Below are 27,618 nucleotides of genomic sequence, written 5' to 3'. Positions count from 1 at the left end.
ACCACGTGACGTACCGCCGCCGGGCGTTTCTCGCCGCAGCAAAACCTCGTCAAGCCAGAGCTCCCTTTTTGATCGCGAGGTATCCCGATCAAGGCCAGTTTCTTCACCGCGCACAAGGGTTTAAATTCGCTTGGGTGTTATTGCAAACGGACATAGCGACTTTATGTCGGACCCGATGTCTTGAGATGGTTACAGGTGGTGGCGGCGGCGGTTTCAACAGTCCGCTCACTTTTTCAAATCACGCGCGAAGCAACATCTCTGCCTTTGATAAACAGAGCAAATCTGACGGATTCCCATCGCATAAACGTGAATAATTGGCCCCGGCCCAGCGGTCATATTCAATATGGCGCAAACACAACCCCAACAGTTTTCCCAGTCCTTCTCACCTCCAGGACCCTCTCCATCACCCGGCCCGTCACCAGTGAATGGGAGTGGCGTTCCTCCAAAGCGACAACATCTCTCTCCTCTCCCGCAATCCTCACAGTCGCCATACGTCTCCCCAAGCTTTGGAACCTTACAGTTACCACAGACTCAGCCTGTTGTCATGAATGGAACAAACGTGAACGGGATACCCCAAACACCAGCACCCCCGCCTCCAGGAACCATGGGGCCCCCATCTCGTCCGGTGGAGAAAGCTACAGATGCCGCTGAACTAACCGATGTTCTGGCCTCATCTGGAATCGATGTGAGGGAAGAAGAAGCTTATCTCACCAGCAGTTACTCCGCTCCAGGGGTTCAGGCACAGCAGCCACCAAGGCCCCAACAACAGCCTCCACAGCAGCAACCTCCTCCCCTAAACACCTCTTTTACATCTCAAACATCTAATACTGGGACAATCTCATCAACTCCTAGCTTCAGTGAGCCCTCGCAGTTCAAGCCATCGGGGACCCAGGAATCCATCTATACCGAACCTTCCACTCAACCCCCAGCACCCTTCAAGGACCCTAATGAGCCGACTCGGGAAGACAGTGAAGCGGCCAGACGCGCGCAATATCATTTACAGGAGCCGTTCCTATTGACCAAGGTGTTAGAACAACGGCTCCAGCGACGTGGTTTTGAGCTTGGTGTTCGGATACCTGCAGAGGGTTTGTTTCATCCAGTGCCCGGTCGCCCACAGCCTATTGAGGTTACTGGACCCGACGGCTCATCCGTTGTGCGTACGGGCCAAACTATTCTAAATCAAGAGGGTGCTCCATTAGTCGATATTTTGAATCTGATGTCAATATCATGCGAGGAGCGACTCCGAACCGTGATTGATTACTCTTCAACGCTTGCCCAAAGCAGGCGCGCGCACTCACATGGAACGGTGCCTATTGAATGGAAGGACCTTGCATCATCGGCTGATGAAGTGAATGGCAAAGTCGATGGTCCTCAAACACCATCCCTCAAACGTAAACCCTCCATTTCTTTTCTTTCAAACAGAAATTAACCGGAATTTAGGGCCCCACCCAGAGACACAGCAGTCGATAGCCAGATCTATCTCCGAAAAATACCGTCTCCTAGTGGATAAAGACGTTTCCAACGAGGAGGCTCGCGCCGCGAAACGAGCCAAGCGGAGCGCCAGTGCCATCTTGGGAGAAGGCGGGACAACAAGATCAGAATCGGTAGATATTCCGGGATCTGGTGCTTCGACACCTATTGGGGAAAGAGCTCCTAGCATGGATAAAAAAGGGCTTTCCAAGAAAGAAGCCAGAAAACTTATTGACGCAAAAGCGAACGAAGCGCAGCAACACCAACAGTCTGTGGAAACAGCAAGAATGGCTACAAACAGCATGCTATCAGGCAGCAGATTCGGAAGCAAAAAGACGTATTCTTGGCTCAATCGTGGCCCAGCTGCTGGAAGCGGTTTTTCCACCCCAACACGCGTTAACACCGCCGCCCCAAGCACCACTACAGAAAAGCCCAGCCGCCCTGGTGAGCCGACAAATGTACCAACCAAACGTCTCGGAGTTTGGCGGGAAGACAAAGAGAAGGGCGCTGGCATCCAGGTCCGAGATATTCTGTTCATGCTCGAACTTGATGGAAGAGGGTCCAGACATATCCAAAAGGCGTACTCGAAAGATCTGAAGGAGGATCGGATAGACTGATCCCGATTACATGTTCATCGACTGCGCATTTTATTTCCTCATCTTCATCGTCGGTTCTCCACGATGTATCCATTTCGAGTTTCGCATGGACACTGCACATGACCGTGGTTTTTGGCGTTGCGGCATACTCATTCGGGGTTTCAGGCCATGTGTTTCTACTTTTAATTACACGCTGTGTGCATCACTTTACTATTCAATTAGGGTGCTTTTGGGCTACTTGCATTATTTTTAGGCTGTTCTTTTACCCTTTGTTAACCCTTATTTTTCGTTTAATTATTTTGCACGGGGTCTAGCCAGGATCTTTCTTGCACCAACCAGATGTACTACCTACCTTACTTATACCCGTTACATAAGGCAAGGGGAAAAAACTGAAAAAAAAAAAATCTTCACCAATTTCTTCACTGTAAACTGGGCTAAGATAGATTTTGATAGATGTTGGAGATCTCACTGCTACCAGATTTAAAGGAGGTTACGGTTAACGTCTAGAGGGTGATGATTCAATATGTTCACAGGAGTATAACCTGCTTTACAGGTAGATGAATTAACTTCTACTAGATATCAGACCTAACATGAAGCATGATAGAAGCTGCATAATATATATTAACTAACTGATGGCTTCAAGCTTTTATGAATTTACCATGCTTATTCTTGACAGAAGACCCAGCCCATACCTTTTATTACAGATGTGAAATATTATCCACCACAGATAAAGAGGTTTACACCCTGCAGTAATGATATTGGAGTTTAGAGCAAAGATATATTCATGCAGAGAAGCTATACAGATACTACCTGCCTCCATCACAGTGTATCCTCACTTCCTCGGTGGTAGAAGCAGGAGAGGAGGTACATGTGCCGATCACCTCCAGGGAATTGGGTTCTGAATATACCATTGATATTTGCTCACTCAGTGCATACATACATTCCCACAAATATGAGTGTCATGGTTGCCATGGTCAAATTATTCTGTTATTTCGCGTGTTGGTTATGGTAGATGTGCATACTTTCAAGTATAAAGTATACTACTCTATCGGCCTCAGGCAGAAGGCCAAATCTGTGACGTTGCTATTTCCTGATAGGGTTAGGGCTGGAACACGAGCCTAATTCCGGCGGTCTAAAAGTACCAAAAGCGAAGTGACTGCAAAACCTCCATCGATCCTGCAAGGCACAATGGGACCAGCTCATTTTTGTTTCCCTGGAGGAGGTTCCACACCCTGCACGACAAGTCAATTACCGGAAATTTGAGAGAAAACCCGGAAAATACAGTCCCCTTTTCTCTATTTTACCATGAGGGCAACCGAAACATCGCCGGAGATGATGTCAGAGAAGCCCCAAAATCCAAAGGGGGATGTACCAAAAAAGCGGAGGGGCTTCCACCGTTTCAATCCAATCATTCTCTGCAGCGGCGCGATTGCCCAGACAGACGGTTCTGAGTAAAACTCACTAATAACCATCATCCTACAAATCAAAACACTGTTTCCACGCGGCGCAACAGATGTGAAAACGCATGACATACGGCCATTGCGGCGACCGGAATGCACCCTGAGCGAAGGTGCGACGATTTGGACTAACTATATGTCGTTCTCGTCTATCCTCGCTGTCCTCGCCACCAACCACCAAGGAGAATTCTTTCCCCTTCAGAAGAATGATAGGCCGCTTTCGAGGTAGCTCACCGAGTGGGAGCGAGGACGAGGGAGCCACGCATGTACGTACGCACTCCGAATTATAGCCTCTGGTTGAGTTAGTCTACTGTGATGACCTATCGTGAAATAGAGAAAGGGAAAGGGTGTTTTTCTTTAGGCAAGGCTCGCCGTTACCGTGGACCCGTGTGTGAGCGTCATCTCGCTCAACTCGCCCAGGCTCAATAGTCCTGGCTCCTCAACTCAGAATTACTTTCGCCTCTGGAGCCGGATGGGATGAGCCTTGCGGATCTACTTCGTACACCCAACAGCGAAAGCATTGCGAAAGCTTCAGCACTGCTTTTCCTCCTCAAAAGCTATAGGTCTAAGAATTCTGATTATTGATGGCTAGCGAGTTTGCACGGAGTATGGCTCGCATCTACTCCGTACTGAGTGGCATTGTTATTATTCTCATTATTCTGGTAGTATTATTAGCCGGATGATCTCCAGCCAAAAATGAGCAGGAGAAAAAAAAAAGGGACTTATTTTGCATTCCGACTTGAATTAATTATCCTCTCAAATACTCCCTCACGGCCTTCTTCTTGTATTACTTCTACTCCTCCCTCACACCATGTAGCTATTCTGACCTCAAGGGGGGGGTGAAAATGAGTATTGTCGTAGCCATAACCAAACCATCCCTTTTTTCTTTTTTTTTTTTTTGTCCTGGTGCTCGTGCGCGAAACGCCATCAGCAAGTTGAAAGTCTCAGTCAGACTTCGCCTGGCTGCTCATTATTATTATGATCCCGTTGTTGACTCCCTTCTGCCCAAGTACAATTCTTTCACTCAATTTCCTCTATTTGTTTCATCTCTTAATTTTATCCTCAGCTCCCTTCATTTGTCCAATCCCTGATCCTTTCAAAATTAAAAAATAACACCTTCTAAGTGAAGATGTAAAAGGCCGTCCATAGTGTACCATACTGAGCGAGCGCATGCTTTCTTTGCCCCGACCGACCGCCTCGCCATCAATCCCCACGCCTTTCTCACGTTTCTCCCTCCTTTCTCTTCACGTCCTTTTCATTCATCCTCACCCGGCGGTGTTCTTCCAGGACTTCCTTGACTGTATTGATCAGACTTTGTTCTTTTCAAAGACCCCGGGATCCTCGCGAGAATTCCCGGCTGTCCAGCCTGGTCTCTCGAGTCCCCTGCTCATTGACTGAGCCCGGTTGACTACGATCCGTCCAGCGAGCGACGCTGAACCTCCTCCTCCTCTTCCTCCGTCGACTGTTGGTGTGGGCTTTCTTTCTCCAGCATCCGTTGTTCGTGCAACCAGCTGGCTCCCTTTGTTCACCATGTCTACTCCTTCTACAGCTACCGCGACACATCCTTCGCATCACCAACAACACTACGTATATCCTCACCACCAGCCCTACCAACCCAACACATCCTATCCGACCGCGTCCGCTACCACCGCCGCTCGCCTAGCCACCTCTACATACCCTTACTCTGTTAGCTCATCAACGACTACTCTCCCCTTCACTCAATCCCCGAAAACTGGTCCTGCTGCTTCCACGCCGACAACCACCTCCGCAATGCCTTTAGCCCAGACACCCGTCAGTACGGGGCCTTCTACACAGAAGGGACGGCGGAAAAATCCGGATTGGGGCGAGTTCTACAAAAATGGTATCCCTAAGGAGGTCATTGTCATCGATGACACACCTCCTCCCGAGCAGTCAACGGCCGCCTCGCGCAACTTGGCGGCCACAGCCACTGTCGCGACTCCTAACGGGAGTGTGGCCCAACCCGCTGGCAAGAGGCGGCGGACCGGTATCGAAACCGCCTACGATCTAGGATACTATGATCGTCCGTCTTATTCAATCAATCCGCAGCAGTTTGGGGAAGGGTCATCTGATGGTTCACTTTCCACGGACCGGACCACGTCTTTGCATACTACTGCGCCCACCTCCCTCTCGCAGGGTAGCTCAGGCGCGAGCAATGGTATATACTATGAGGATGCCAACGTCGGCCAAAAGAGGAAGCGAGTTGCGACTCGAAAGTCTGTTCGAGATGAACAGAAACGACGAGAACAAGAAACAGCGGGCGATGCCTTTTTGAATTACATACCACCTCCGAATCCTCCCATCAAGGCAAAGGATGTGCCAGTTCCTGTGATTCGTTCTGTAAGTTCCTTCGTACACCCCCCCCCAGGAGTTCTAATATCTGACTATTTGATACAGGTCTCGAACAGGGGTGAAAAATTCGATGACGATGACGGTCACTATATTGTCACGCCAAACACGCCGTTGACAGACCGATGTAAGCCCGAACCCCAATGCTTCTGAACCTCATCGGTACCCGGCCCCATACGTTGAATAACATGCTAACATGCCTGAAGACTCGATAATCAAACTTCTCGGACAAGGAACGTTTGGCAAGGTGGTCGAAGCGTATGACAAACAGCGCAAGACCCGTTGTGCGGTGAAAATCATCCGTTCTATCCAAAAATACCGCGACGCGTCACGGATTGAGCTTCGGGTTCTTTCGACCCTAGCATCGAATGACAAGCATAACCGGAACAAATGCATCCATCTGAGAGACTGCTTTGATTTTCGGAATCACATATGTATTGTCACAGATCTGCTGGGTCAAAGTGTGTTCGATTTCCTCAAAGGCAATGGATTTGTCCCCTTCCCCAGCAGTCAGATCCAGAACTTTGCCCGACAGCTGTTTACCAGCGTAGCCTGTGAGTACCCTCCATTTCCCTGCCAAACCCTGACCTCGACTAATTTTCAATGCTACAGTCCTCCATGACCTTAATCTCATCCATACAGACCTGAAACCGGAAAATATTCTCCTGGTCAAAAATGCCTACCAAACTTTCACCTACAACCGCACTATTCCATCCTCCTCCCACGCAATCTCGCGAAACGCCCGTCAACGACGGGTCCTGCTCGACAGCGAAATTCGCTTGATTGACTTTGGGTCTGCCACCTTTGACGATGAGTACCATTCCTCGGTCGTTTCCACGCGGCATTACAGAGCCCCCGAGATCATTCTCAACCTAGGATGGAGTTTCCCCTGTGATATTTGGAGCATTGGCTGTATCCTCGTTGAATTCTTCACGGGAGATGCCCTCTTCCAAACTCATGACAACCTGGAGCACCTTGCAATGATGGAAGCTGTCATCGGGGACCGAATCGATGCGAAGCTTGTCCGGCAAGTGATGCAAGGTGGTAGAAACGGTAACCAGAACCAGGCGTCCAAGTATGTGCTCATTTTCTTTTTGGGTGTCAGGGACTCATGCTGACTGCCATAGATATTTTGTCCGAAACAAGCTTGATTACCCGAATGAAGAAACCACCCGAGCCTCTCGGAAGTACGTAAGGGCAATGAAGCAGCTCACGGTATGTCTTCGGGTTCATCTTGGCTAAAAGCTTTGTCAATACTAACTAAGCTTAGGAGTTTATGCCGACTAATACCAAGTTCTATCGCCTTTTCCTTGATCTCTTGCAGCGGATCTTCGTATACGACCCTAAGGCCCGTATAACTGCTAAGGACGCTTTGAAACATGCGTGGTTCAAAGAGTCCATTATGGACGACGGCACCGAAGCCCTGCGGATCGGGGAACAGTTACAGCGCAATCTTCAAGGCCGCTAACGTCTAATTGCCTCCACTCAATTGTTGAAAGCATACTGTGGTGCTGATTGAAAAGGATATTTTTTTTTTTTTCTTTCGTCTTTCTTTCTTGCATTTGGATATAACACCGGTAGCACCACAGCTACCAGTCTCTTATTGTGTATGGGTACAACTACATTTACGATGGATGGGCCGTTATTTCTTGGATAATACCATTCGGCATGCTGCCCGATCGACGATCACTGGGAATCTAGCGGAGGCCACTGGCCAGCTCTCCGGGATTTCGAAGTTGAGGACCAGCAAACGGGCATGTTGCTAGCCCTAATATTGACAAGCAAGGCCGCTCATTTTTTTTTTCTTTCATTTTTTTTTTTTTTTTTCACTGTTATCATGGCGAGGAAAGGACATACTGCTTTATTTCTACTGGATTATATGGCACCGGTTGGCCTGGGTTATTTAACGGTTTGTGGGATGTTCTGTCTGTTTGCACTTGTTATCTTCTCTTCTTCAGCATTACTTTGTGGAGTGTTCTTGCCTCGGAACATTCCTCTTTTATCTTTATAGGCGCTGGCGATATGATACAGGCTTCGATATCTTGCGTTATATCTTGCATAGTTTCATCTCCGGTCACATTGCCTGGTTCCCTGGTAGTGAGTGCTTCGCAGCACCACATCTAGTCATGACTACCACACTGGACTGCCATTCTACGCGCGTAGGGCACCAGTGTTTACGATGTGTATATATATATATATATATATATATACCACTTTTGTTTTTCTTTCAATGCATATCCATCCTACATTATCATTGTTCTATAGTATCTCTCTCTCTCTCTCTCTCTCTATGCAAGTTTAGACCTAGTTTTAAAAAGAGTTAAAAGAAGTTTCCACAATCTAATTCAATGCCTGCCCCCCAGATTTACACCCCTTATACCCTACCCTCAACTCCACCAACTGCGTCCCATCCTCCTCCCCCCCCTCACCCACAACCTCGAATCCACACTTCTCCAGCACCCGAAAACTCGCGACATTCCCCCTCGCCACAACCGAGTAAATCCCATGCGCCCTCCGCGCCTCCCCCCGCATCACGGCCTCCCCCAAGCGCCCCTCAAACCACTCCGCCATCACCCCCCGCACAGCCTCGCTCGCGTACCCCTTCCCCCAGCTCCAAGGCACAAACATGTACCCGATTTCGTAGCGCTCGTGGCCCCCCGTGACGATCGAGTGCTCTTCACGCAGCCCCACCAACCCGACAACTTTGTCCGCTTGCGCCTGGGACTGCGGTTCGCCGCATACCTTCCCCGCGGCGGGGAGGTCCAGCTCCCTCACGCAGAAGAGCAAGCAGGGCTCCTGTGCCGTGGCGCTGCATAGCCACGTCTGCGTGGCTTCGATGTCTGCATCGGGGGCTTTCTGCCGGCTGTTGAAACGGTAGCGGTAGCGGTAGCGGTAGCGTTAGCTTTTTCTGTCTTTCTTGTATGGCATGTTATGTATGTATGTATGTATGTATGTATGTATGTAGGACGGTATAGTAAAGTAAAGTAAAGTGACTTGGGGGTAGGGGGGGGGATATAAAGCCATGCCATGCATATGCATGTTGAGAAAGTATATATATATTTACATATATATAGAGAGAGAGAGGGAAAGAAAGACAAACCTCCACTTCATCACCTCGTTCTCGCTGCGCAGCGCGTACATCCCGTCCACGTCGCCGGGATCGAGCAGGGTGAATCTGAGTCGGTTGGTTTGGAACTGAGTCATTGTGTTTGATGTACTCTGTACTCTGTACTCTGTACTTATCATGTATGTATGTGTGTGTGTGTGTGTGTGTATACCCAAGAAAAGGTCCAATTGAGCTTCTGGTTCCGGTGCTGATTTGCTCTATATAGTAAAGTAAAGTAAAGTAAAGTAAAGTAATGAGTCGATGAGTCACCGGGATTCAAATTGTACCCTTTTAGAGCGGGTGAGAGGGCGGAGTGGCCCAGTACGGGGGGTGGACGGGTCATGTTGAGTAAGTTTACTTATTTCCTATGTTATGTTTATCTCGAAGATAGCTTATTCTACGACGAATAAATACTCTATGAGATTCTGCACAAATTACTAGCTGGGTGCTTCTGGAAAGAGGAAACACGTGATATCGAGTTGACTGGCCAGTCAGTCAGATATGTTTTTTTTTTCTTACTCTGTGATCTCTAAATTCCATACAGGGAGTCCCTACTAGTCATAGTGGATACAGATAATATCATTTTGTCCCGGAGACAGTAGATACAGATGCAGGGATCCGGCAGGCCCTGGCAATATTACTAAAACAATTAGGTAGGAAAAGATGTTGACAAGTCTCAGTGTGATGCAAAACATAAACCACCACGCCGAAACTGGAATACACGTATGATGCCGTAAAAGGAAATGGGTATGTCTAACATGGTGGTTGCACAGGTTAACAAAGGAGACCCCAAATATGGGAATGAAGGACAGATCTCGCCAAATTCAGGGAGACAGTCAAAAGGGTGTCGACGCGAGTCGAAGCATCGGCTCTCTCCATAGAAAGGTACAGGTATAGTTCGAATAATCCGCCCATGTCACAGGCCGGAGTCATCATCATCATCATATTCATCGGAATCGGTACGATTTATGGGCGAGCGGCGAAGTTGGGGCATGTCCAACGCCACTGACAGGAACGCGAATGCGGGTTTTGCGAGTAGGGGTTTGCGCGCAGAAGATACAGACATAGACCGAGGGTAAGTTGGATCGTTCCAAACCGACACATTTGGTATGCAGCCAGTGACTACATGATTCACTGCACCTTGTTAATTTCATTGCCGAGACCTTGCAAAAGGGTGTTTGTAGCCTCACTTACCATTGGATCATCAAATGCCCGCCATTATCCATGGAATTACAAATGCATCGGGTGCCATTGCTCGGGTTACTATATCGGTCGGTGCTGGGGGTGGCGAGGTCGGGATCTGTGACGGTGGTAGGAGAGGTGTTTGCTTCTCGCGCATCAAGATCAAGCTCTGCTCCAAAGCGGGGAGGTGACGAACGAAGGTGGGCAAGGGACTGCAAGGAGCGGTTGGACCGGGAACAATAACCGGCAACACTATGAGATCGAGGAATGCGTCCTTTGTCTTGCAGCACTTTTCGAAGGGCGTGTTGGGCATCTCCGGTGTCTTCTTCAGGGTCGGCAAAGCTTTGCGAAATGGAAGCAGCGCTGGTGTAAGACAGATCTGCATGAAGAATGGAGGATTGCCGCTTTGGTGTTGTTCTCCTCCACTCATCCATGCTGGCGTTTAATGGCGCTCTTCTCGTGGAGACTCGGGGGGCTGTGGCCCAAGGGGATACCCGTCCCGAGTGGGATGTAGCGGTTGATGTGTAGGAGCCTTTCGAGTGTGGCCGGGATCCGGAGTCGCTGCGAGCAATCACGGACCTGCCAGCATCGGAGAAAGCATAGGAAGACTTGCGGCTGGTGACAGTTGGATATTCCGAGAACTCCGCAGAATCATACTCACTCTCCGTTGCGGAGCTATCCAAGTCCATTTGAGAAACCGGATCTGTCAAACCCGTCGAGGATTCTACCACGGGCTGCATTTCGGTCTTTGCTCTGCCATCCTTGCCAATCCTCAGAACCACTGACTGAGACCGTCTGGGCAACCCACTGGCGACTGAGGTAGATTTGGGAAGCTGAGCACGAAATGGCTTAATCGGGGAAGATCGTCCTTTGGATGGACTTTTCCGCACCCCACTGGCCGACGACATCATTCCACTCGAGCCTGGACGGGAAGAAGTTGAAGTAAGGACCGTGTGAGTGACACTGCGAGTTAGACCAGGCCGGGGTTGACGAGGCGTGTAGTCATCAGCGTCATCTTCATCATCATACTCCGGGAAGTGATGGCTGATGCCCTGAGCACGGCGGAGCTCTTCCCGCCTGAACTCCTCCGTCTGATGGTGATAAGGCTGACGGTGTTGTCGGGAGAATAGCCGTTTCTCGGGAGTAGGCTGAGGTCCTCCAAATCTGCGGGCAGGGGAGCTTAGGAACAGGGCCGGGTCATCTGCTTTGGGGATATGGCGCCGAGGAGAAGTAGAAAATGGGGCCGGGAAAAGGGCCGCATCGGTGGGAGCAGCAGAGAGGCGGTAGATGTTACTGTTAAACTCGGGAAGCTCCAAGCTCCCTTCAATTTGAGGCAGTTGCGGAATGGGAGGTTCTTGAGGGGCAGTCGTCGAGTGGACGTGAAAGGCATCTGTGCCTGCAGACTCGAACAAATCGAGAGGACGTCCCGGCAGGCCCATGTCGCGCGCATGGTGATCGAGTCCATGATCCCAGAACAGCCGTTGCTGCGGAAAGAAAGGTGACGCCGATGGACCGATGGACCCCAGTTGGAAAGGGTCCGGAGATGACTGTAGGTCTCCAAATAGCCGAGGCGACGCACCCATCAATCGACTGGGGGTTTCCAAATGGCCACCAACGACGCTGGAAGCTGAGGGCCGACGGCCTGCAACAGCCAGCCCCCCAAACTCCGTCACCTTTGTCCGGGAAGCACTGCTCGGCGGAGGGGTCTGCATCGAGGCAGCGGACTTGGTCGACTCCACGGTCCTGGAGCCATCTTCGCTGAGCCCATGAAGCCTGGAGGGACGACGTCTTTTGGCCGTGTCGGTCTGCTGGTCCAATGCTTTTGCACTTTGAGTGACTGATGTCTCGGGGTCGTCCACTGTTTGGTTCGACCTGTCGTCCGGGATCCGGGGCGTACTCAAGCCGAACTTTTGGGGAGTCCGGAGAAACTCAGGGCTCGACGCATACGGATCGGAGGTATCCCAGGTCACACGGGGGTCGAAGAAACTGGATTCGAGTTTCGGGGTCTGGAAGGCAGCGTCGCCGAAAAAGGTGGTCGGAGGAGTCCTCGTCGGGGTTTGAGGTTCACCGTTTGGATAGCTGAAGCTGAACAGAACGGAGGGCACTGTCAGCATCATCTTGTACGGGAAATGGGGCACGGAGCGTAGGAGCGCCGCAAGCAGAACAATTGCCACCCAGGCTATCTGGAGAATTGGATGTATGTCCTGAAAAAATGCAGGAAGAAAGAGCAGGGAAGAGTGAGGAAAGAAAAAGTCGACAAAACGTCCCCCCCACCCCGGTCTCAGAGAACCTGGCATGTGTCGTAAGTTCCACGGACATACCTGTGAACCGGCTGATCCCAACTCATGTCAGCAACGATATGATCCTAGCAACCATTCAACTCGACGTCCAGATACCCGGAAGTCGTTAGGAATGTTTCGAGGGGCGGTTCGGTAGGAGGAATCAATGAGCCGATGAATGTACGCCTCAGGCAGGGTCATTGATTAAAGGCTGATGATTAGAGGCGGGGAAAGAAAGAAAGAAAGAAAGAAAGAAAGAAAGAAAGAAAGGGGGAAACCAAAAAGTCGACGAAAACTAGAAAACTATTGCATAGTCCTATGATTGGAGAAGAAAAGAAGTCGAGGGGAGGAAGGGGAAGAGAGAGAGGGAGAGGGAGAGGGGAGGAGGATCGAGGCTGGCAGGAAAGGCGCCAGGAACAATGAACGGGAAAAGGTTCAAAGCTCGTGTGGACAAAGGGAGGAATGCGTATCAACCGGCAGGACTTCGAATGAAGAGGAGTTGAGGAGTCGAGAAGAGAAGAAGGTGAGGGAGAAAAGGAAGAGAAAAATTTTATGTTTTCGTTTTCCTCTGGTTGTAAAATTTGGTAATAATTGGACAGGTTTTTTCTCCCTTCTTTTTCCATCCGCCGATCCACTGGAGCCTCTTTGTGAGGATAATAATCATACTACTACTAATTCTAGATCTGCCTAATTACTCTTCGAATCGGAGATGAAACGACTGAATCTGCCCCTTTCTCGAAGTAGATATAGTTGATCCCTTGATTAAGACTCCCTTACAAAGATTTTCGGGACATCATGTCCTTGTGTTCCTCCAGAAACCATCTGTGGAATATTTGCTTCATCAATCACCCTTTATTCGAGATGGTTGGAGGTTAGATGCTTCCTGATCCTGACTTGTTCATTACAGAGATGGCTGTGCCACAATCGAGCCACAATCCATAGACTCAGGTACGTAATCAAAGATTGGGCAGGAAAAGAATTCACAGTTGCACCTCATCTGCATCACGATGAAAGACTGAAAGAATCCCCAACAAAACCACTTTCTTTCCTTTTTCTTCTGGATTATTTTCATTCGGGGCCTGGCTTCTTTATCCCCTCCGTGTTGATTTGTTTCTCCATCCCCCCCCTTCCTGATGTACATATTATATTGTGTTTGGAGCTGTTGATCCTCTCCCAAATCCGCCTCCCACCTTTCTTTACTTCTTAACCCAGTCCTAGACACCCAATTGATGCATTTCACCCGATGTGGGTTTCCTGCTTCCCTGCCTGAATCATGACGCCTTCTACACCTAGATCTGCCCGCAAAAAGGGGCGCAAGAACATCTCGCGCGATAGGAAGCATCGCATAAGAAAGATATCCTCTCCGAAGTCCCCACGGTCGACTCTAGCCCAAGCCCGCAGAACAACATCCGGTAGAACCGGAAAAAGAAGAGCTGACGGAGGAGGAACGGGGGTGGGAACGACAAGCGGTCGAAGCAAGCTCGTTAGGGCCGCTGGCCACAACCGAACCAAGTTTGACCAACGTAGAACTAGTCCCCGGTCCTGGAAATACTCTAAAAGGACTATGAATCTGATCTCCACGGAGCCATATGAAAAGGTGCGTGTGTAGTAGGGTTGGTCGACTCGATTGAGATCTCACTACTGCTTGACCCTTGCTTGTTCAAGCCCCCCCCCCGCCCCTGCCGCGATTGCAGACGCATATCACTAACGTGCAGAGATCGATATCAACAGAACTGCCTCCAACGCGAACCAATACCAGACACTTATGTCTTTGTTCCCAGGGGAGACGTCTACATTACTCGCAACTGCCGAAGTAAGACCAAGGAGACTCGCCGGCTAGTATACAAGGTTTACGTGAGGACCATCTATCTATCCCTTGATTCGGATAAGACTGACTATTCGCTCTGTCCAGGATAACGCAGGGAAGACCCCTCTGGGAATCCGGGTTCCATCCGATATCTACAATGCCGTCGTACAGTCCGCTGCAGAGACAGCCGACTCCCGGGCGAACGCGGTCAAGGTTCGTGACGAGAAAGACCTAGCTCGCTCACGCCAGCTCCTCCGTACCCAGTTCCCTTTGATGCCAGCCGAATCGCTGGACAAGGTTCTCAACCATGCATTTCTCAAAGGCTCGGGCCGCGTGGGACGGACCTCGACCAAGACCGATGGGCGCAAAGCGGTGCTCGCTGTGGAAGCACATATTCGACACGCGCATACCCCGTACGAATCGCTCCTCAAATCCGGCAAAGGGCGAGACGAAGCCCGTAAAGCAGTCTGGGGAATGGTGCAGACTATCCGGTCGGCTTGGGAAGCGCACGGTACGCAGCCAATGGGTCTCCTTGCGGTGCGCAACCGGATGGGGGATTGATTAGCCTGGCACTACGGAGTACTGCTTAGCAACACTTTCAACACGCCATGTTTCATGCATGAGGAGTTTGGGATACTGGCTGCGCAACCTGACCAATAGTCGATAGCTGTTTTTTTTTTTCTTTTTGCTTTGGATTCATGACTGCATGACGACATGAGAAACACTTGTACTTTAACATGGTAGAACAAGGCTAGAATAATAGGACTCACCGAGAATTATGACAATGATTCACCATCATCTTCCTTGTATTCAACATACTCTAGATTAGGTATTATTAACCTTTTTCTTATTAGGATACATACTTGAGTCAATACTACTAGTTACTCTACTCAGGTATTTCATGGAAGTTTAGCAGTAAGTAAGAAGAAAACAATCAACAAACTCAAGAATCATCCCCCGTTATTCCCTGTTCAAGTTAGCATGCCTATCTTCAACCCACATCAATCTTTTTTTTTTTTTTTTTGTTTCTGTGATTTTCAAGTTTCCGTGGCTTTCAGGTTTGTCTGCTCTGTTGTAAGTTATGTTACGGTATGTATGTTGGTCGAATCAGGGATGCTCAACTGTACATCATGAAAACATTACCATATATATGCTCTCTCCATGCTCCATGATTCAGTTGACTCTGACATCTACACCCCACCTCATATCCAACAGAGAAGAAAAGAAAAAAAAAAAACACCAAACAACTAGACAATGCAAGGTCTTACAACAACAGAAGAACCCCCCCTCCCCCCGGAAACCCAGGAGAGAGTGAGCAGTCCCTCACTGACAGGCCCAGCAAAGTCACCGGCACCGGCACCGGCATGCTCCATGGCCAAGCACCTAGCCAGGAACTCCTCCAGGAAAGTCTGGGCCTCCGCGAAAACGCCCGCGGCGGTGTCTGCCTCGGTGTCGAAGGCGACGCGGAGCCGGGCGAGGTGCGCGCCCCGGGGGCCGAGCAGGGGGTTGGCGAACTCGGCGGTGTCCCGGCGGGCGTGGAGCTCGTGCAGCGCGTAGCGGAGCACCTGGCCGAGGTCGCGCGGGTGGTCGTTGGGGATGTCGAGGTGGATGGTGATTTTGTTGGAGGCCACGGCGGGATCGGCGTGGTCGAGGAAGAGGCCGTTCTTTTGGAGGTGGCGCTTGCGGGAGTAGGCGTTCGTGTCCGTGTCCGGGTCCGTGTCCGTGTCCGGGTCCGTGTCCGTGGCTGCGTTGCTGCGGGTGTTCTGGTTGGAAGACATCTTCTTGGATGAGGGTGGGTTGGTATACAGACAGGGCTTGCTTACTTGGTCTGCTGGGATGGGTGTCTGGGGTGAGTTGCTTTGGGAAGCCGGGGCTGGCTTGGATGATTGGGAGAAAGATGAGAAGAGATTGGAGTGAGAGAAATCTAGACGGGTGAGGAGGCATTGAAATTGGTCTGTGGTATGGCATCATTATAACTAACAAAGTCCTTTACAAGTTCCATTAAAGCCAAACACCCAGTGAGACCACCGAGAATGAATGAAAGCAATCGCTTGTACTTTCCTGGTTGTCTGTGTTCTTTATTGTAACTACTGCCGGTGCCATTTTCTTTAATAGAAAGTATTGATTATGCAGGAATCAAAGAATCAACAGACATAAAACATGTTTAAGATACCCAGTATAGTTGGCACTCCTGAGGTCACTTGCTAGAAACTAGAAGATTGACCACCTTCTAATAACAACAAAGGAAATACCAGGATGTTTCCTTTATTCCTTTGTATTCTTCTTTACTAGCCGCTTGATTCCAGCTAATTGAAGCGGATCTTCCATTACATTCAAACCCAGCCGGAGTTGGGTTACCAACACCCCATTGATAGTATGTTCTCACAAGATGGTCTCTAGGTTGTGGCCGCACTACTTTAGATGAATTATATGTTCCGCACACACATTACACTTAATCTAGGATTAGACTGTAATTGGATTCTCATAAACCTCATAAAGCTCATGCATCCCGAGAGCCAGAATATTGACTCCGGGACTGAAGATGTTTAGAAAATAAAGTACAATAATGAACAGAATTAAAGGCCATAAAACCATTGGATGCGCCGTGAAGCCTAGTTGCGATGTAGAAGGCGTGGTCGGGAAGACCTTCCGCATAACATAGATAAGATCTGAAGAGAGTCAAGGTAGTGTCATTGACATATCCGTTTGTGTAGACGCAGCGCGGCTCGAGTGTCGTCCTGGCGTTCCGGTGCTGTTGAAAATCATCCCCAACGGTCCCGGAAGGGCGCCAAAGGCTTTCGCGCGGGCGTGGAAGTCTCTATATCCATACTACCCTCCGCCATGTTCTCGCTCTCCGCCCGATCTGCAAAACTTCTTTTCTTAGCTAGCACCGTCGTTGGAGCAGCTAGGCTGGAACTTCCAATGGAAGCCTTCTTGGCACTTTCGACGTCGCGCTTAGCCGCAAGAATCGACTCGAACGAAAACAACAGTGGCTTCAAAAGATCGTCCATATCGATGCAAAACCGTTGCGAGTGGACCAAATACAGCGCATGGCCCAGATCCAAGTTCAACATCACCATCAGATACGAGATCACGACAAGGGCGGATAGTCCATTGCCAGTTTCGCAGAATAAGAGAATCTTCTTCACTGGAGAGTTGGGTCCTGCTCTGTTTTGGCCGGCCAAGTGGTCGTTGATACGTCGGATTACATTTGGTAACGAGGAGATAAGCTCTTGGTTATTCGAAATATCCATCGAGTCGGCTTCAATTCCCAACTCTGTGGCGGCCCTCTGTCCCGAAACCAGGCGAGCCTGGGCTAACCTGCTGTCGCGAATCGCGAAGAGTAAGCCAAACCCCTCTTCTTTAAGCCAGGCCCTGTTCCCAAGACAACTCCATGGTCCTAGATAGAGAAATGGCAGTATGCGCTGGGCGTCTCTGCGCATATTGTATTTCCATTCGAGCTCAGCTTTAGGTATGGAGAAAAGGCACGGGTCCACATTTTGAAAGAATCCAGGGCTGATAAATTCCCCCACTGGGAAACGATGTGTATGGGGCCCGACAGACTCTATGTTATTGTTGTTGTATCCATCATATTTCGGATCTGGATAGGTGGGTTGTTGAAGTCGGCCGGTCCCTGGCGTGTACTGGTGGGTTCGAATATATTGAGATTCCATATTTTGTGACATGGGAACCTCCGAAGGGTGAGGTGAGGGCATCATTTTGCGGCCAACGCTTCTTGCTGTCGATATATGTAGTTGGAAGGTCAGTACTCCGGAGTGTCTTCCTTAAAATCGAGGAACAATGGGGCAGGCTTTACCCAATTTGGTATGGCTGCCTGGGGACTGCGCAATTAATATTGCAGTCATTGTTAATGATCTCCTGTGTAATTCACCAAAGTTTCACCAAGTCAATGAACTGCTCACTTTCTAGAAAGAAGGAGGGGTATTATGAAACCAGTTAGAAATATCCAGTATTTATCTAGCTACTAACCTACTTATTCCTATCAAACCCTGTAGATATTCTTAGAGCATAGAGCTAAATCTATATGAGAACCCACCCATCAATACTTCAAGAAAAGCCCTTTGAATATCTTTCAGCTCTAGAAAATCTAACAAGGATCTTTATTGCTTGGAAATTCCCTTCTATATCTACCAGTACTTAAAGACCTTTCTATTCTCTAATCTCAGCCTTTATGATATTTTCTCACCTGCGGACCTGCGGACCTGCCAGAGAATGAATACAACAATAATATTTCCTACAAGATGCCCTAGTGCAATCCTGTGGCCCAGAAAATACCATAGACTGGTCTTTATGTGGTATGGTTGAGTCCCAAGAACTGCATGGCGTTCGCAATACATTGCTTTGTTTGACTGGAAATATTGTTCATTATTGGTAGTCTAGGAGAGAACAGAACAATAGCTACAGACACCGCAGTGCAAAAAAAAATGTCCTCGTATATGAAGCCCCAGGCAATTGCTGAGGAGCCCATGATGAAGGGAGCTCTTCGCCGGGTACTTTCAGAGAGAATCGCTACGCTAATCGTCATAACGAGTCCTAGGGCATATGGGGACGGTGAGGAGCTGTGGCCAAGTTCCTTGATTTCTCGGTTGTATATGCTGGTCACCGGCCCGGGGTAGAGATGATACCAGATTGAAAGACGTAGCTCACCAGGAAACGCGAGAGGGTATAGAGGAAGAAACATTGTATGAAAGACAAGACCATATAGCCAAGCCTTGGGATCCTTGGATGCATCCAATATGCCGTCCCTGTAAACCTTTCGTCGTGTGTAGCGTCATTGTCATGTTTCCGAAATTGGATAAAGTCTCCAACCCCTCGCATATGTGTAATTCCCTAGACGATGATCAATAGACTGTTTGCTATTCGCGTTCCTCATAAGCAACTAACCCAAGCGAGAATACCACCGAAAGCACCGGCTAAAGACGCAGCACTCAAAAACAACGCTACCTACCTCCTTCCCTGGATTCAAACTATATAAAAAGTCTATATCGGCCCAGAACGGTTCCGGATCTTCTGTATCCCTGAGCAGCCAATAAGAACCTGCGAACGACCCTGAATGTCCAAACAATCGCGAAAATCCACTTTGTCGCGTAGGAGAGACAAGGACCAATGGGAGACGCGTTAGACGCGATGGTTGTTGTCTGGCTGGCATTCACTGGGCTTGGGGGGTATTTTCTCGACATACATAACTACCTATTACTATAGTATTATTAAATACTAGATTACTAGATTCTAGTAATTTTATACTAGATATTAAGTTTTTAAAGTTAAATATTAATAATAATATAGTAACTCCTCGTCATCTGGATCGGCCTAGGTATCTAATCGTATAACAGTTGCTGCCCTAGTGACTCACAGTCCCACGATAACCTGTGGAGCCATGGAATGACGCTGGTTTTGGGCATCCCGGACCCGCTATTCTCCACCTTTGGTGTATGTACTATGAGGGGCAGCTGCCAGCAGCGACTGCGCACTTCCGCTGAACGGTGAGTTGCGCCTAGACTATAAGTAGATACATTTCCCCTAGGGCATTTGGATGATTGGTATTTTCTATACATATCGTATCGGTTTGAAATAATACTTTCGAATAGTACCCTCTTTTAGAGAAATCAGTATGAACACCCAACCCAAGGCCGGATCAGGTACCGAAAGACATGGAAACTATAAATCTGCCACCAAAGGCTAAGAAATGAATAGAGCCCACCGCCCACAGTGCGGTTCTACATCGCGATACCCGCTTTGTCCCTAGAAAAGCCGTCGGTGGAAAAGGCAGCTACCTTTTTCTGGAAGACGGCACCAAACTTCTTGACTCGACAGGCGGTGCCGCTGTATCTTGCTTGGGCCACGGACACGACAAAGTCAAACAGGCCATCGTCGACCAGACTAATCAGATATCGTACTGCCATACTGCGTTCTTTGGAACTGAAGTGTCAGAAGAACTCGCCAATTTCCTCGTCGATTCCACAGGCGGGAAACTGTCCAAACTGTACGTCGTGAGTTCGGGTATGATATTTCCAACCACAATGTTTCTCAGCGATAGCAAGGGAGAATTGTACATATTAATTACCCGCGGTGTTAAATAGGCTCCGAAGCTGTCGAAGCCGCATTGAAACTCTCTCGCCAATACTTCCTCGAGCTACCAACCTCTCAACCACAGCGGACTAGATTTATCGCCCGCAAGCCATCTTATCATGGCACTACATTAGGTGCACTGGGTGTTGGTGGGCACGTCATTCGACGCCAGCCGTTTGAACCTCTTCTTTCCCAAAACATTTCCCACGTTTCTCCCTGCTATGCGTACCGTGGGAAGAAAGATGGCGAATCGGATGCGGACTATGTCGCCCGGCTCGCAGAGGAACTAGATGCTGAGTTTCAACGTGTTGGACCCGATACTGTTTGCGCTTTCATTGCCGAGCCTGTTGTTGGTGCGGTAGGTTTCCTCCATCCCCTCCCAACTGGGTTATGACGTTTTACTTCCATCTCCCTACCTAACACACATTAGGCACTGGGATGTGTCCCAGCCGTACCGGGTTATTTCCCTGCGATGAAAGCCGTGTGTGAAAAATATGGCGCGCTTTTCATTCTCGACGAGATTATGAGTGGTATGGGTCGTTCCGGCACACTCCACGCATGGGAACAAGAGGGCGTAGTTCCTGACCTTCAAACAATCGGAAAGGGCTTGGGAGGTGGATATGCTCCGGTCTCCGGTCTCTTAATTGGAGAAAAGGTTGTAGATGCGCTTGAAAAAGGAACTGGAGCTTTCCGTCATGGCCACACGTACCAAGGACACCCTGTTTCCTGTGCCGCTGCGTTAGCCGTGCAAAAGGTCATCAAGGAGGAAAATTTGCTGGAAAATGTGCGAAACATGGGTGCATATTTGGAAAGTCAACTTAAAATCCACCTGGGCTCACACCCCCATATCGGCGATATTCGAGGCAAAGGCCTGTTTTGGGGTGTAAGATTCTCTGCCTCGTCCAAAATCAGATATGAGGGCTAACCTTGAATGCTGTAGATTGAGTTCGTCAAAGACAAAGCCACTAAGGAGCCTTTCAGTCCTGAAAAGTTTGTAGCTTTCCGCATCCAGGAGACTGGTATGAAACCAGCATATTGCATTTGTTTATATGGCTCGTCAGGAACAGTGGACGGGACGCGGGGTGACCATGCCATCTTGGCCCCTCCTTATAATGTGACGAAGGAGGAAATCGACATCATCGTGGGGACCACCGTGAAGGTCGTCGCGGAGGTCTTTGCGGGCATTGATGCACCTTGATTGTGACAATGTACTGCTGGTGGCATGGTACTGATTCGAGGATTTAACTGTCATTGTATACTTGCTTAGATATCCACCAGACTATCTTTCGCCCATTATAGACAGCTTGAATCCTCTTATATGATCAAATCAAACCTATGCTCACTTTTTCCCTCTTTCTCGCTTACTGGGGTCTATCACGTTTTGGCTGCTCGTTCCCTAATCAAACACTCTCATTCACTGCATATTCCCCCCCGCCGAATTTAATACAATCACTAGAGACAACACACTCTCTCCCATCACTTAGTGTCTGAATCTGATATTATTTTCAATTCCCTGATCATCTTTTCCTAGCCACTTTATATCCTATCTTTTTTCATACAGCCCCTGTATTCTTACTGTGGCCCTTTATCCATGGGGATCTGATGCTACTGCCAGTATGGAACTTCGTTCAACAGTGCATCTGCCGCAGCGTCTCAATTCAGATTTATTCTACACTCCATTATCGAAAAGACCATTACGTGAAAATAGAGAGGAGTCTTCCCTCCGGCATATTGATTTCAATCCCAACTTACCCCCGGCTGCATTTCCCACTCTAGAGAGGCCTCGCGCATCCGAGTCGAGTCATCAACAACTTGAACAGGCTCAGGTTGACCGGTATACGACCAGAAATAAACAAAGGCGCTCAAATAATAATCAAAACAACAGTTGTGCAAAGACACAGACGCAAAGAGAATCCAAGCTTGACTTGGACGAGATACCAATGGATTTGATTGAGAATTATGCTGCAAACAATGCCGATTCGAACTCAATTTACGTGATAAAGACAGCAGGAATGGCGGCAACACCTCATAAAGATATGGAAGACAGTGACCCAGAGGAGGTGATGGTGAAGAGTCATCATCTCCAGTTGGGAGAGGTAAGGTGGTTCGGAGATGTATTTTGTTTCTCCAAGAGGCTTTACTGACTTTACTCCAGTCTACTTCAATTCGGAACCCTAACTGGAACAATCTTTCGGAACGGATGCAGGTAGAAATTTTTGATAATATCCTGGAATGCCACAGCTGGCCCAGTGCGTGCCATATGCTTGGTCTGACAACGGAGGAACGCGAGGCAATTCAGGGACTATTGAGAGCTCGCATGGAACAGATCCATTTGGAAGATTCGCAGCTGAAGGCGATGAGAGCTAAACAACTGAGAGCGCTCCTAAAGGTCGATAATAGTTCTTGGAAGTGCACCAGGGTACCACATCAGCTAGTATTTCGAAAGATATCCCGACAGTTTGCACACAAGTTGAAGGAAGCCGTAAAAACAGACTATCTTCTTTGCGAAGCCCAGGAGCTCTTGAGCGCAAGGAGGTTCTTGCGCAGACGCGGAATTGATATCAAGTTTGCTGGAAATTGGAGCAACAACATGGATCTTGTACAAACTGATGAATATTCAGTCTCGGAAGCGAACCCAAGGGATAGTGACTTGGATGAAAATCTGTCTCTTGTAATGCTCAGTCCGACCTTCTCTGTCAAAGAGCAACTTATTAACTCGATTGCGGAGGAGACCACAGCAAGCACAAGAGATCTACTACAACGAAGAGGTGACCTAAATGCTCCGCCAAGGTGGATGACACTTCTTCATAGGGGTTGGATGGAACCTGCCTGGCAGGTACACGCACAATGTAGCACAGAACATGTCACCAAAGTTGGAGAAGCTGAAAAGCAATACATTCAACCGCAGAAAATGCACTGGATGCTACCACCGATCGATTGCTTCTATTTAGATGAGTCCTTTGGAACAGGACAGCTTAATAGGAGTTCAGCTGCAAATCCTAGTCCTTATCCACCAACATCAATATCCAAGTCGCAGCAGCATTCCCAAGTGACAAAGGAGAGAAGTCTCCCACGTGAATCGGGTTCTGCCGACTGGACATCTAGACATATTTCCCCGACAGAGTTACACGAGAGAATAGAAGAAGCTAGGCAATATGCTCGGAGACCAAACCATCGAAGAGCAACTTTCAATAACGATGACACACATGACATATATGCTGACCTTACTTGCCTACCAAGAACTCCAATAGCTGCCAGCCGATCACCGTCTACAACTCCCGGACGGATTTTATCCCCCACAGTCTCTGAAATTGCACTATTTGCCTTTTCAAATCCGGGAACACCGTTGACAATAGGAGATCATGACGCACTGCCACCTAGTGCCCCCGTACTCGAATCAGTCCTTCGCAGCCCGAAAAATGTGCGGGTAGAGTCTGCTGGGGGAAATCCTTCTACGCCGATGGCAGTCCAGCATAGTCCTGAAATCACTTATGATGATAAGAATACAGAGAATTGCGATGAGGATAAAGATGATGATTATGAAGAGGACGAAATGGTGCTGATACCGTGCGGGGCCCGTACTTCTCAACGTGCTTGAGGGTATCCGGCTTCTGCATTCGTTGGTGAACGAGAGCTGTTTTTATTTTCAACCTTATTTACGAAATTCCTTCTGCTTCGTCCTTTATGGGTTCTTTCTGCTTCATGTAAGATTATGGATTTCTACAATGTGATTTGTACTTTACAGATCTTGCAATCATCAACGCTGCCCCAATAGCAAACAGTGAGAGATCAATGCTGGTTTCAAATCTGGATATTTATGAGTACTGGGCCCACTTGAATAGGGCCTTCATAGACATCAAAGATATACCTCCGGTTATACTGGAGTGCTAGGTATGTTCCCGAAACGGGAAACCATCTAAAATTGGTCCGTGCACTGACGCGAAAATCCGCGTCTTCCTCCAGATTCCTGAGAGGCGTCAAAAGAGTCCAGCCAACTACTGCTTATACTTGTCATCTGCGATTGCTCTGAAACTCAACACTGTTTTCTTTATTATTAGCTTCTTTCTTCACCTTTCTCTCTCAATAGTTATTGCAGAGAATTTTATCCTCTTTCATCTTGTTTTCTTAGCAACGGCGCGTCTCTCCCGTCCTATTTGATCATTGGCAACACGCAACCTTACAACCTCCCCATTACTATGCCGGATATCTCTCGATGATATTTCTCTCTGGATAGCAGATCATCGCGTAATCATAGAAATAATGTCAAACCCAGGAACACCACTTACTCCTACCTTTTCCCATGGGGATAATGCGACGCGACATGGGTCCACGCAACCCTCCTCGCCGATGACAGACGCAACTGATCGAGACGTGAATATGTTAACTGATACCAGTAATGATGCGGTATCAAATGGAAAGCAGGAACAAGGGGACTCTATGGAAAGTGAGGAGGACATGGACGTTAAGGCGAAAGCTCTTATGCACCTGCTGAATACTAGTGAAGTATGACCATGGCCACGAAGCCCCTTCCTTTCTATGATATCATTGCTATGGTTATTATCTTGATCAAGATTAAAATTCTAACCTTTTTTCTTTTTTTTTTTTGGTTTGCTCAAGGTCTTTGTTGCAATCATGGCCGAGAAGATGAAGAAACAGCAAGAAGATGCGAAACTCGAAGCGCAAAAGCACCAGCAGAAACAGCAGCAACAAGATGATGCGGGTGGAAAAGAGAATAATGATTCCGCGCAACCAGCTGCGAAGCGGGAGACTCGAGCAAGTACCAAGCAGGATGGGACAAAAGAGCCAGCTGCTGAGGGTGAGAAGAAGGATGAGTCAACAAGGTCAAAGAGAGGAAGGGGCAAAAAGGCAGCGCCATCCGATAAGGGCAATACTATATCCAGCTATTTCAAGAAGGCCGATGTGAAGGTTGACGAGACGAACCCCACTGTTCAGGAAGCACTGGAGCATGCGGCAGATCAATTTGAAGCCAAACCCACTGCTCTTGGTGAGCAGGAGCTTGTTGCAACCCAGCAGCCCGCCCCAGTGACAGGCGGGAAAATGAGGAAGTATCAGTTGGAGGGGCTAGAGTGGCTTAAGTCCCTGTGGATGAATGGTTTGTGTGGAATATTGGCGGACGAAATGGGCCTTGGGAAGACCGTGCAGGCGATATCCCTAATTGCATTCTTCAAGGAGAAAAATATATCTGGGCCGTTTTTGATATCTGCCCCGTTGAGTACCGTAAGTAACTGGGTGGATGAGTTTGGGAAGTGGACCCCCGGGATCAAGACAGTGCTCTATCATGGCACCAAGGACGAAAGAGCAGCTCTCAGAAGCAAGTTCATGAGCCTCAAGGATCAAAAGAAGATGGACTTTCCTGTTGTCTGCACCTCTTACGAGATATGCATGAATGACCGAAAATTCCTTGCCCAGTACCAGTGGCGATATATCATTGTCGTACGTTCCTCTTAACATTCTTAGATGCCCCCCCCGTGGAATATGGATTGCTAAAATATTGTAGGATGAAGGACATCGTCTAAAGAACATGAATTGTCGACTAATCAAAGAACTGCTCTCATACAACTCTGCAAATCGATTGCTTATTACGGGTACCCCTCTGCAGAATAATATGACTGAGCTGTGGTCGCTTTTGCATTTTCTCTTACCTGAGATATTCAACGACCTCAATAGCTTCCAGAATTGGTTTGATTTCTCGTCAATGTTGGACAACAGCGGTCAGACGGATGTCATTGAACGTCGAAAACGCAATCTAGTTTCCACGATGCACTCAATTCTGAAGCCGTTCCTCCTCAGACGTGTCAAGACTGATGTTGAAACCTCCCTCCCAAAGAAACGGGAGTACATTCTTTACGCGCCATTGACGGCTGAACAAAAAGACCTCTATCGGGAAATTCTCAACGGTACTGGACGCCAGTATCTCGAGGAGAAAGCAACAGAACGGCTATTGGCCAAGAACGAGAAAATCCTGCGGTCAGGAAGTCGGAAACGCAGTGCAGAGAGCTCTGGTGTTTCGACCCCAAATAAGAGCTTGAAATCCAGTCGCGCTTCTACTCCTGCTAGCGTAGTGGGTTCTGCTCGTCGGCGCAGAGGACCCCAGAGCTATAAGGAACTTAGCGATCGTGAATTCAACACGAAGCTACGCAGGCTTGAGAGAGGAATTGAAGATGACCTGGACATTGAAAGCATTGATGAGACGGAGCAGGAAGAAATAGAAAGAGCGAACACTATCAGACTTGCCAGTGCGTATACCTCTTACATTCTCCGATGATTTTCGTGTCGAATTCAGACTAACTCTGATGCCAGAGAGAGAAATAGCTCAGAAGAAAATGCAAAACCCTGTGATGCAAGCGCGGCTGGCGTGCAACTCGCCACACAACTTCTACTGGCCATGGGCCGACGACCCATCGGCAATCGACGAAACCCTAGTCAGTGCCTCCGGAAAGATGCTCCTCCTGGACCGTCTAGTCCCCCGTCTCCTAGACAGGGGACACAAAATCCTCATCTTCTCCCAATTCAAGACCCAACTAGACATTCTCCAAGACTGGGCCACGCAGCTCCGCTCCTGGAACTGCTGCCGAATCGACGGCGCAATCGGCCAAGCAGATCGCCAAGCCCAGATCAAGGCCTTCAACACTGATAAGAGCTACAAGATTTTCCTCCTCAGCACACGTGCAGGCGGACAAGGCATCAACCTCGTCGCCGCGGACACGGTCATTCTATTCGACTCCGACTGGAACCCCCAGCAGGACCTGCAGGCCCAGGACCGCGCCCACCGAATCGGCCAAACAAAGCCCGTCATCGTGTATCGACTCGCCACAAAGGGCACAGTCGAGCAAACCCTCCTCGAGAAGGCCGACTCCAAGCGTCGTCTGGAACGGCTCGTCATTCAAAAGGGCAAGTTCAAGAGTCTCCTGGACTCTAGTTCCGCAGTTCACCAGAACGACGTGGATGAACTCCGAAAGGCTCTTGGGGAGGACGAGTTTGAGCGCTTCGAAACGGGCGCGGATGCGGACCCCTCTTCGATTCTGTCCGAGGGGGATTTGCGCATTCTCACGGACCGTAGTGAGGATGCGTATCTCCGGGCTGAAAGGGGGTTGGAGCAGGATGGCAGGGCGTTCAAGGCAGTTGAGACGAAGAAAGACGCGGATGGTCTGATGGCTCAAATTACAGCTAAATAATTTTGCCTGTGGTCCTTTCCTTTTTTTTTTTTTTTTTTTTTTTTTTTTTTGTTCTGGGTGTTGAGCGC

The 27,618-nt window shown here is 48.8% G+C and overlaps 11 protein-coding genes across 11 annotated transcripts; 6 read left to right on the top strand and 5 right to left on the bottom strand.

The window, feature by feature from the left end:
- Positions 1 to 343: 343 nt before the first annotated feature.
- Positions 344 to 2,087, top strand: P175DRAFT_0431108 (uncharacterized protein; the record flags this gene model as incomplete). Its single annotated transcript, XM_040893465.1, has 2 exons — positions 344 to 1,391; positions 1,441 to 2,087. The coding sequence occupies 2 exons, from the start codon at positions 344 to 346 to the stop codon at positions 2,085 to 2,087; spliced, it is 1,695 nt and encodes a 564-aa protein (XP_040754194.1).
- Positions 2,088 to 4,834: 2,747 nt separating this feature from the next.
- On the top strand, positions 4,835 to 7,502 carry P175DRAFT_0146299 (putative protein kinase (Lkh1)). Its single transcript, XM_040892431.1, has 6 exons — positions 4,835 to 5,881; positions 5,939 to 6,017; positions 6,097 to 6,444; positions 6,503 to 6,965; positions 7,018 to 7,105; positions 7,161 to 7,502. The coding sequence occupies exons 1-6, from the start codon at positions 5,054 to 5,056 to the stop codon at positions 7,356 to 7,358; spliced, it is 2,004 nt and encodes a 667-aa protein (XP_040754193.1). The 5' UTR covers positions 4,835 to 5,053; the 3' UTR covers positions 7,359 to 7,502.
- An 85-nt stretch (positions 7,503 to 7,587) lies between these two features.
- On the bottom strand, positions 7,588 to 9,094 carry P175DRAFT_0529877 (GNAT family N-acetyltransferase; the record flags this gene model as incomplete). The annotated part of the gene is made up of 3 exons (XM_040899733.1): positions 7,588 to 7,658; positions 8,320 to 8,753; positions 8,991 to 9,094. The coding sequence occupies 3 exons, from the start codon at positions 9,092 to 9,094 to the stop codon at positions 7,588 to 7,590; spliced, it is 609 nt and encodes a 202-aa protein (XP_040754192.1).
- Positions 9,095 to 9,943: 849 nt separating this feature from the next.
- On the bottom strand, positions 9,944 to 12,295 carry P175DRAFT_0433709 (PHD finger domain protein; the record flags this gene model as incomplete). Its single annotated transcript, XM_040893616.1, has 2 exons — positions 9,944 to 10,130; positions 10,191 to 12,295. 2 exons carry the CDS (start codon positions 12,293 to 12,295, stop codon positions 9,944 to 9,946), a joined length of 2,292 nt encoding a protein of 763 aa, XP_040754191.1.
- Positions 12,296 to 12,575: 280 nt separating this feature from the next.
- Positions 12,576 to 13,378, bottom strand: P175DRAFT_0146230 (uncharacterized protein). The gene has a single exon (XM_040892430.1). The coding sequence runs from the start codon at positions 13,078 to 13,080 to the stop codon at positions 12,676 to 12,678; it is 405 nt and encodes a 134-aa protein (XP_040754190.1). The 5' UTR covers positions 13,081 to 13,378; the 3' UTR covers positions 12,576 to 12,675.
- Positions 13,379 to 13,730: 352 nt separating this feature from the next.
- Positions 13,731 to 15,042, top strand: P175DRAFT_0453741 (DUF2293 domain-containing protein; the record flags this gene model as incomplete). The annotated part of the gene is made up of 3 exons (XM_040894551.1): positions 13,731 to 14,054; positions 14,189 to 14,311; positions 14,370 to 15,042. 3 exons carry the CDS (start codon positions 13,731 to 13,733, stop codon positions 14,823 to 14,825), a joined length of 903 nt encoding a protein of 300 aa, XP_040754189.1. The 3' UTR covers positions 14,826 to 15,042.
- A 553-nt stretch (positions 15,043 to 15,595) lies between these two features.
- Positions 15,596 to 16,136, bottom strand: P175DRAFT_0555460 (uncharacterized protein; the record flags this gene model as incomplete). The annotated part of the gene is made up of 2 exons (XM_040900634.1): positions 15,596 to 16,016; positions 16,088 to 16,136. Coding segments are annotated over 2 exons (418 nt in total), but the record flags the coding sequence as incomplete, so codon positions are not given.
- A 590-nt stretch (positions 16,137 to 16,726) lies between these two features.
- Positions 16,727 to 18,006, bottom strand: P175DRAFT_0499338 (dual specificity protein phosphatase family protein). The gene has a single exon (XM_040896715.1). It carries the CDS (start codon positions 17,981 to 17,983, stop codon positions 17,027 to 17,029), a length of 957 nt encoding a protein of 318 aa, XP_040754187.1. The 5' UTR covers positions 17,984 to 18,006; the 3' UTR covers positions 16,727 to 17,026.
- A 1,856-nt stretch (positions 18,007 to 19,862) lies between these two features.
- P175DRAFT_0499335 (aminotransferase, class III) lies at positions 19,863 to 21,697 on the top strand. Its single transcript, XM_040896714.1, has 5 exons — positions 19,863 to 19,924; positions 19,980 to 20,285; positions 20,366 to 20,712; positions 20,785 to 21,237; positions 21,295 to 21,697. Exons 1-5 carry the CDS (start codon positions 19,897 to 19,899, stop codon positions 21,550 to 21,552), a joined length of 1,392 nt encoding a protein of 463 aa, XP_040754186.1. The 5' UTR covers positions 19,863 to 19,896; the 3' UTR covers positions 21,553 to 21,697.
- A 273-nt stretch (positions 21,698 to 21,970) lies between these two features.
- Positions 21,971 to 22,947, top strand: P175DRAFT_0412313 (uncharacterized protein; the record flags this gene model as incomplete). The annotated part of the gene is made up of 2 exons (XM_040893060.1): positions 21,971 to 22,450; positions 22,510 to 22,947. Coding segments are annotated over 2 exons (918 nt in total), but the record flags the coding sequence as incomplete, so codon positions are not given.
- Positions 22,948 to 24,382: 1,435 nt separating this feature from the next.
- P175DRAFT_0521894 (putative SNF2 family helicase/ATPase PasG) lies at positions 24,383 to 27,574 on the top strand. Its single transcript, XM_040899228.1, has 4 exons — positions 24,383 to 24,857; positions 24,972 to 25,808; positions 25,873 to 26,611; positions 26,676 to 27,574. The coding sequence occupies exons 1-4, from the start codon at positions 24,615 to 24,617 to the stop codon at positions 27,548 to 27,550; spliced, it is 2,694 nt and encodes an 897-aa protein (XP_040754184.1). The 5' UTR covers positions 24,383 to 24,614; the 3' UTR covers positions 27,551 to 27,574.
- The last annotated feature ends 44 nt before the right edge of the window (positions 27,575 to 27,618 follow it).

Source organism: Aspergillus ochraceoroseus (genome assembly GCF_002846915.1).
Source record: "Aspergillus ochraceoroseus IBT 24754 chromosome Unknown P175scaffold_2, whole genome shotgun sequence".
Classification (NCBI taxonomy): Eukaryota; Fungi; Ascomycota; class Eurotiomycetes; order Eurotiales; family Aspergillaceae; genus Aspergillus; species Aspergillus ochraceoroseus.
This window is presented reverse-complemented; position numbering and strand designations above follow the sequence as displayed.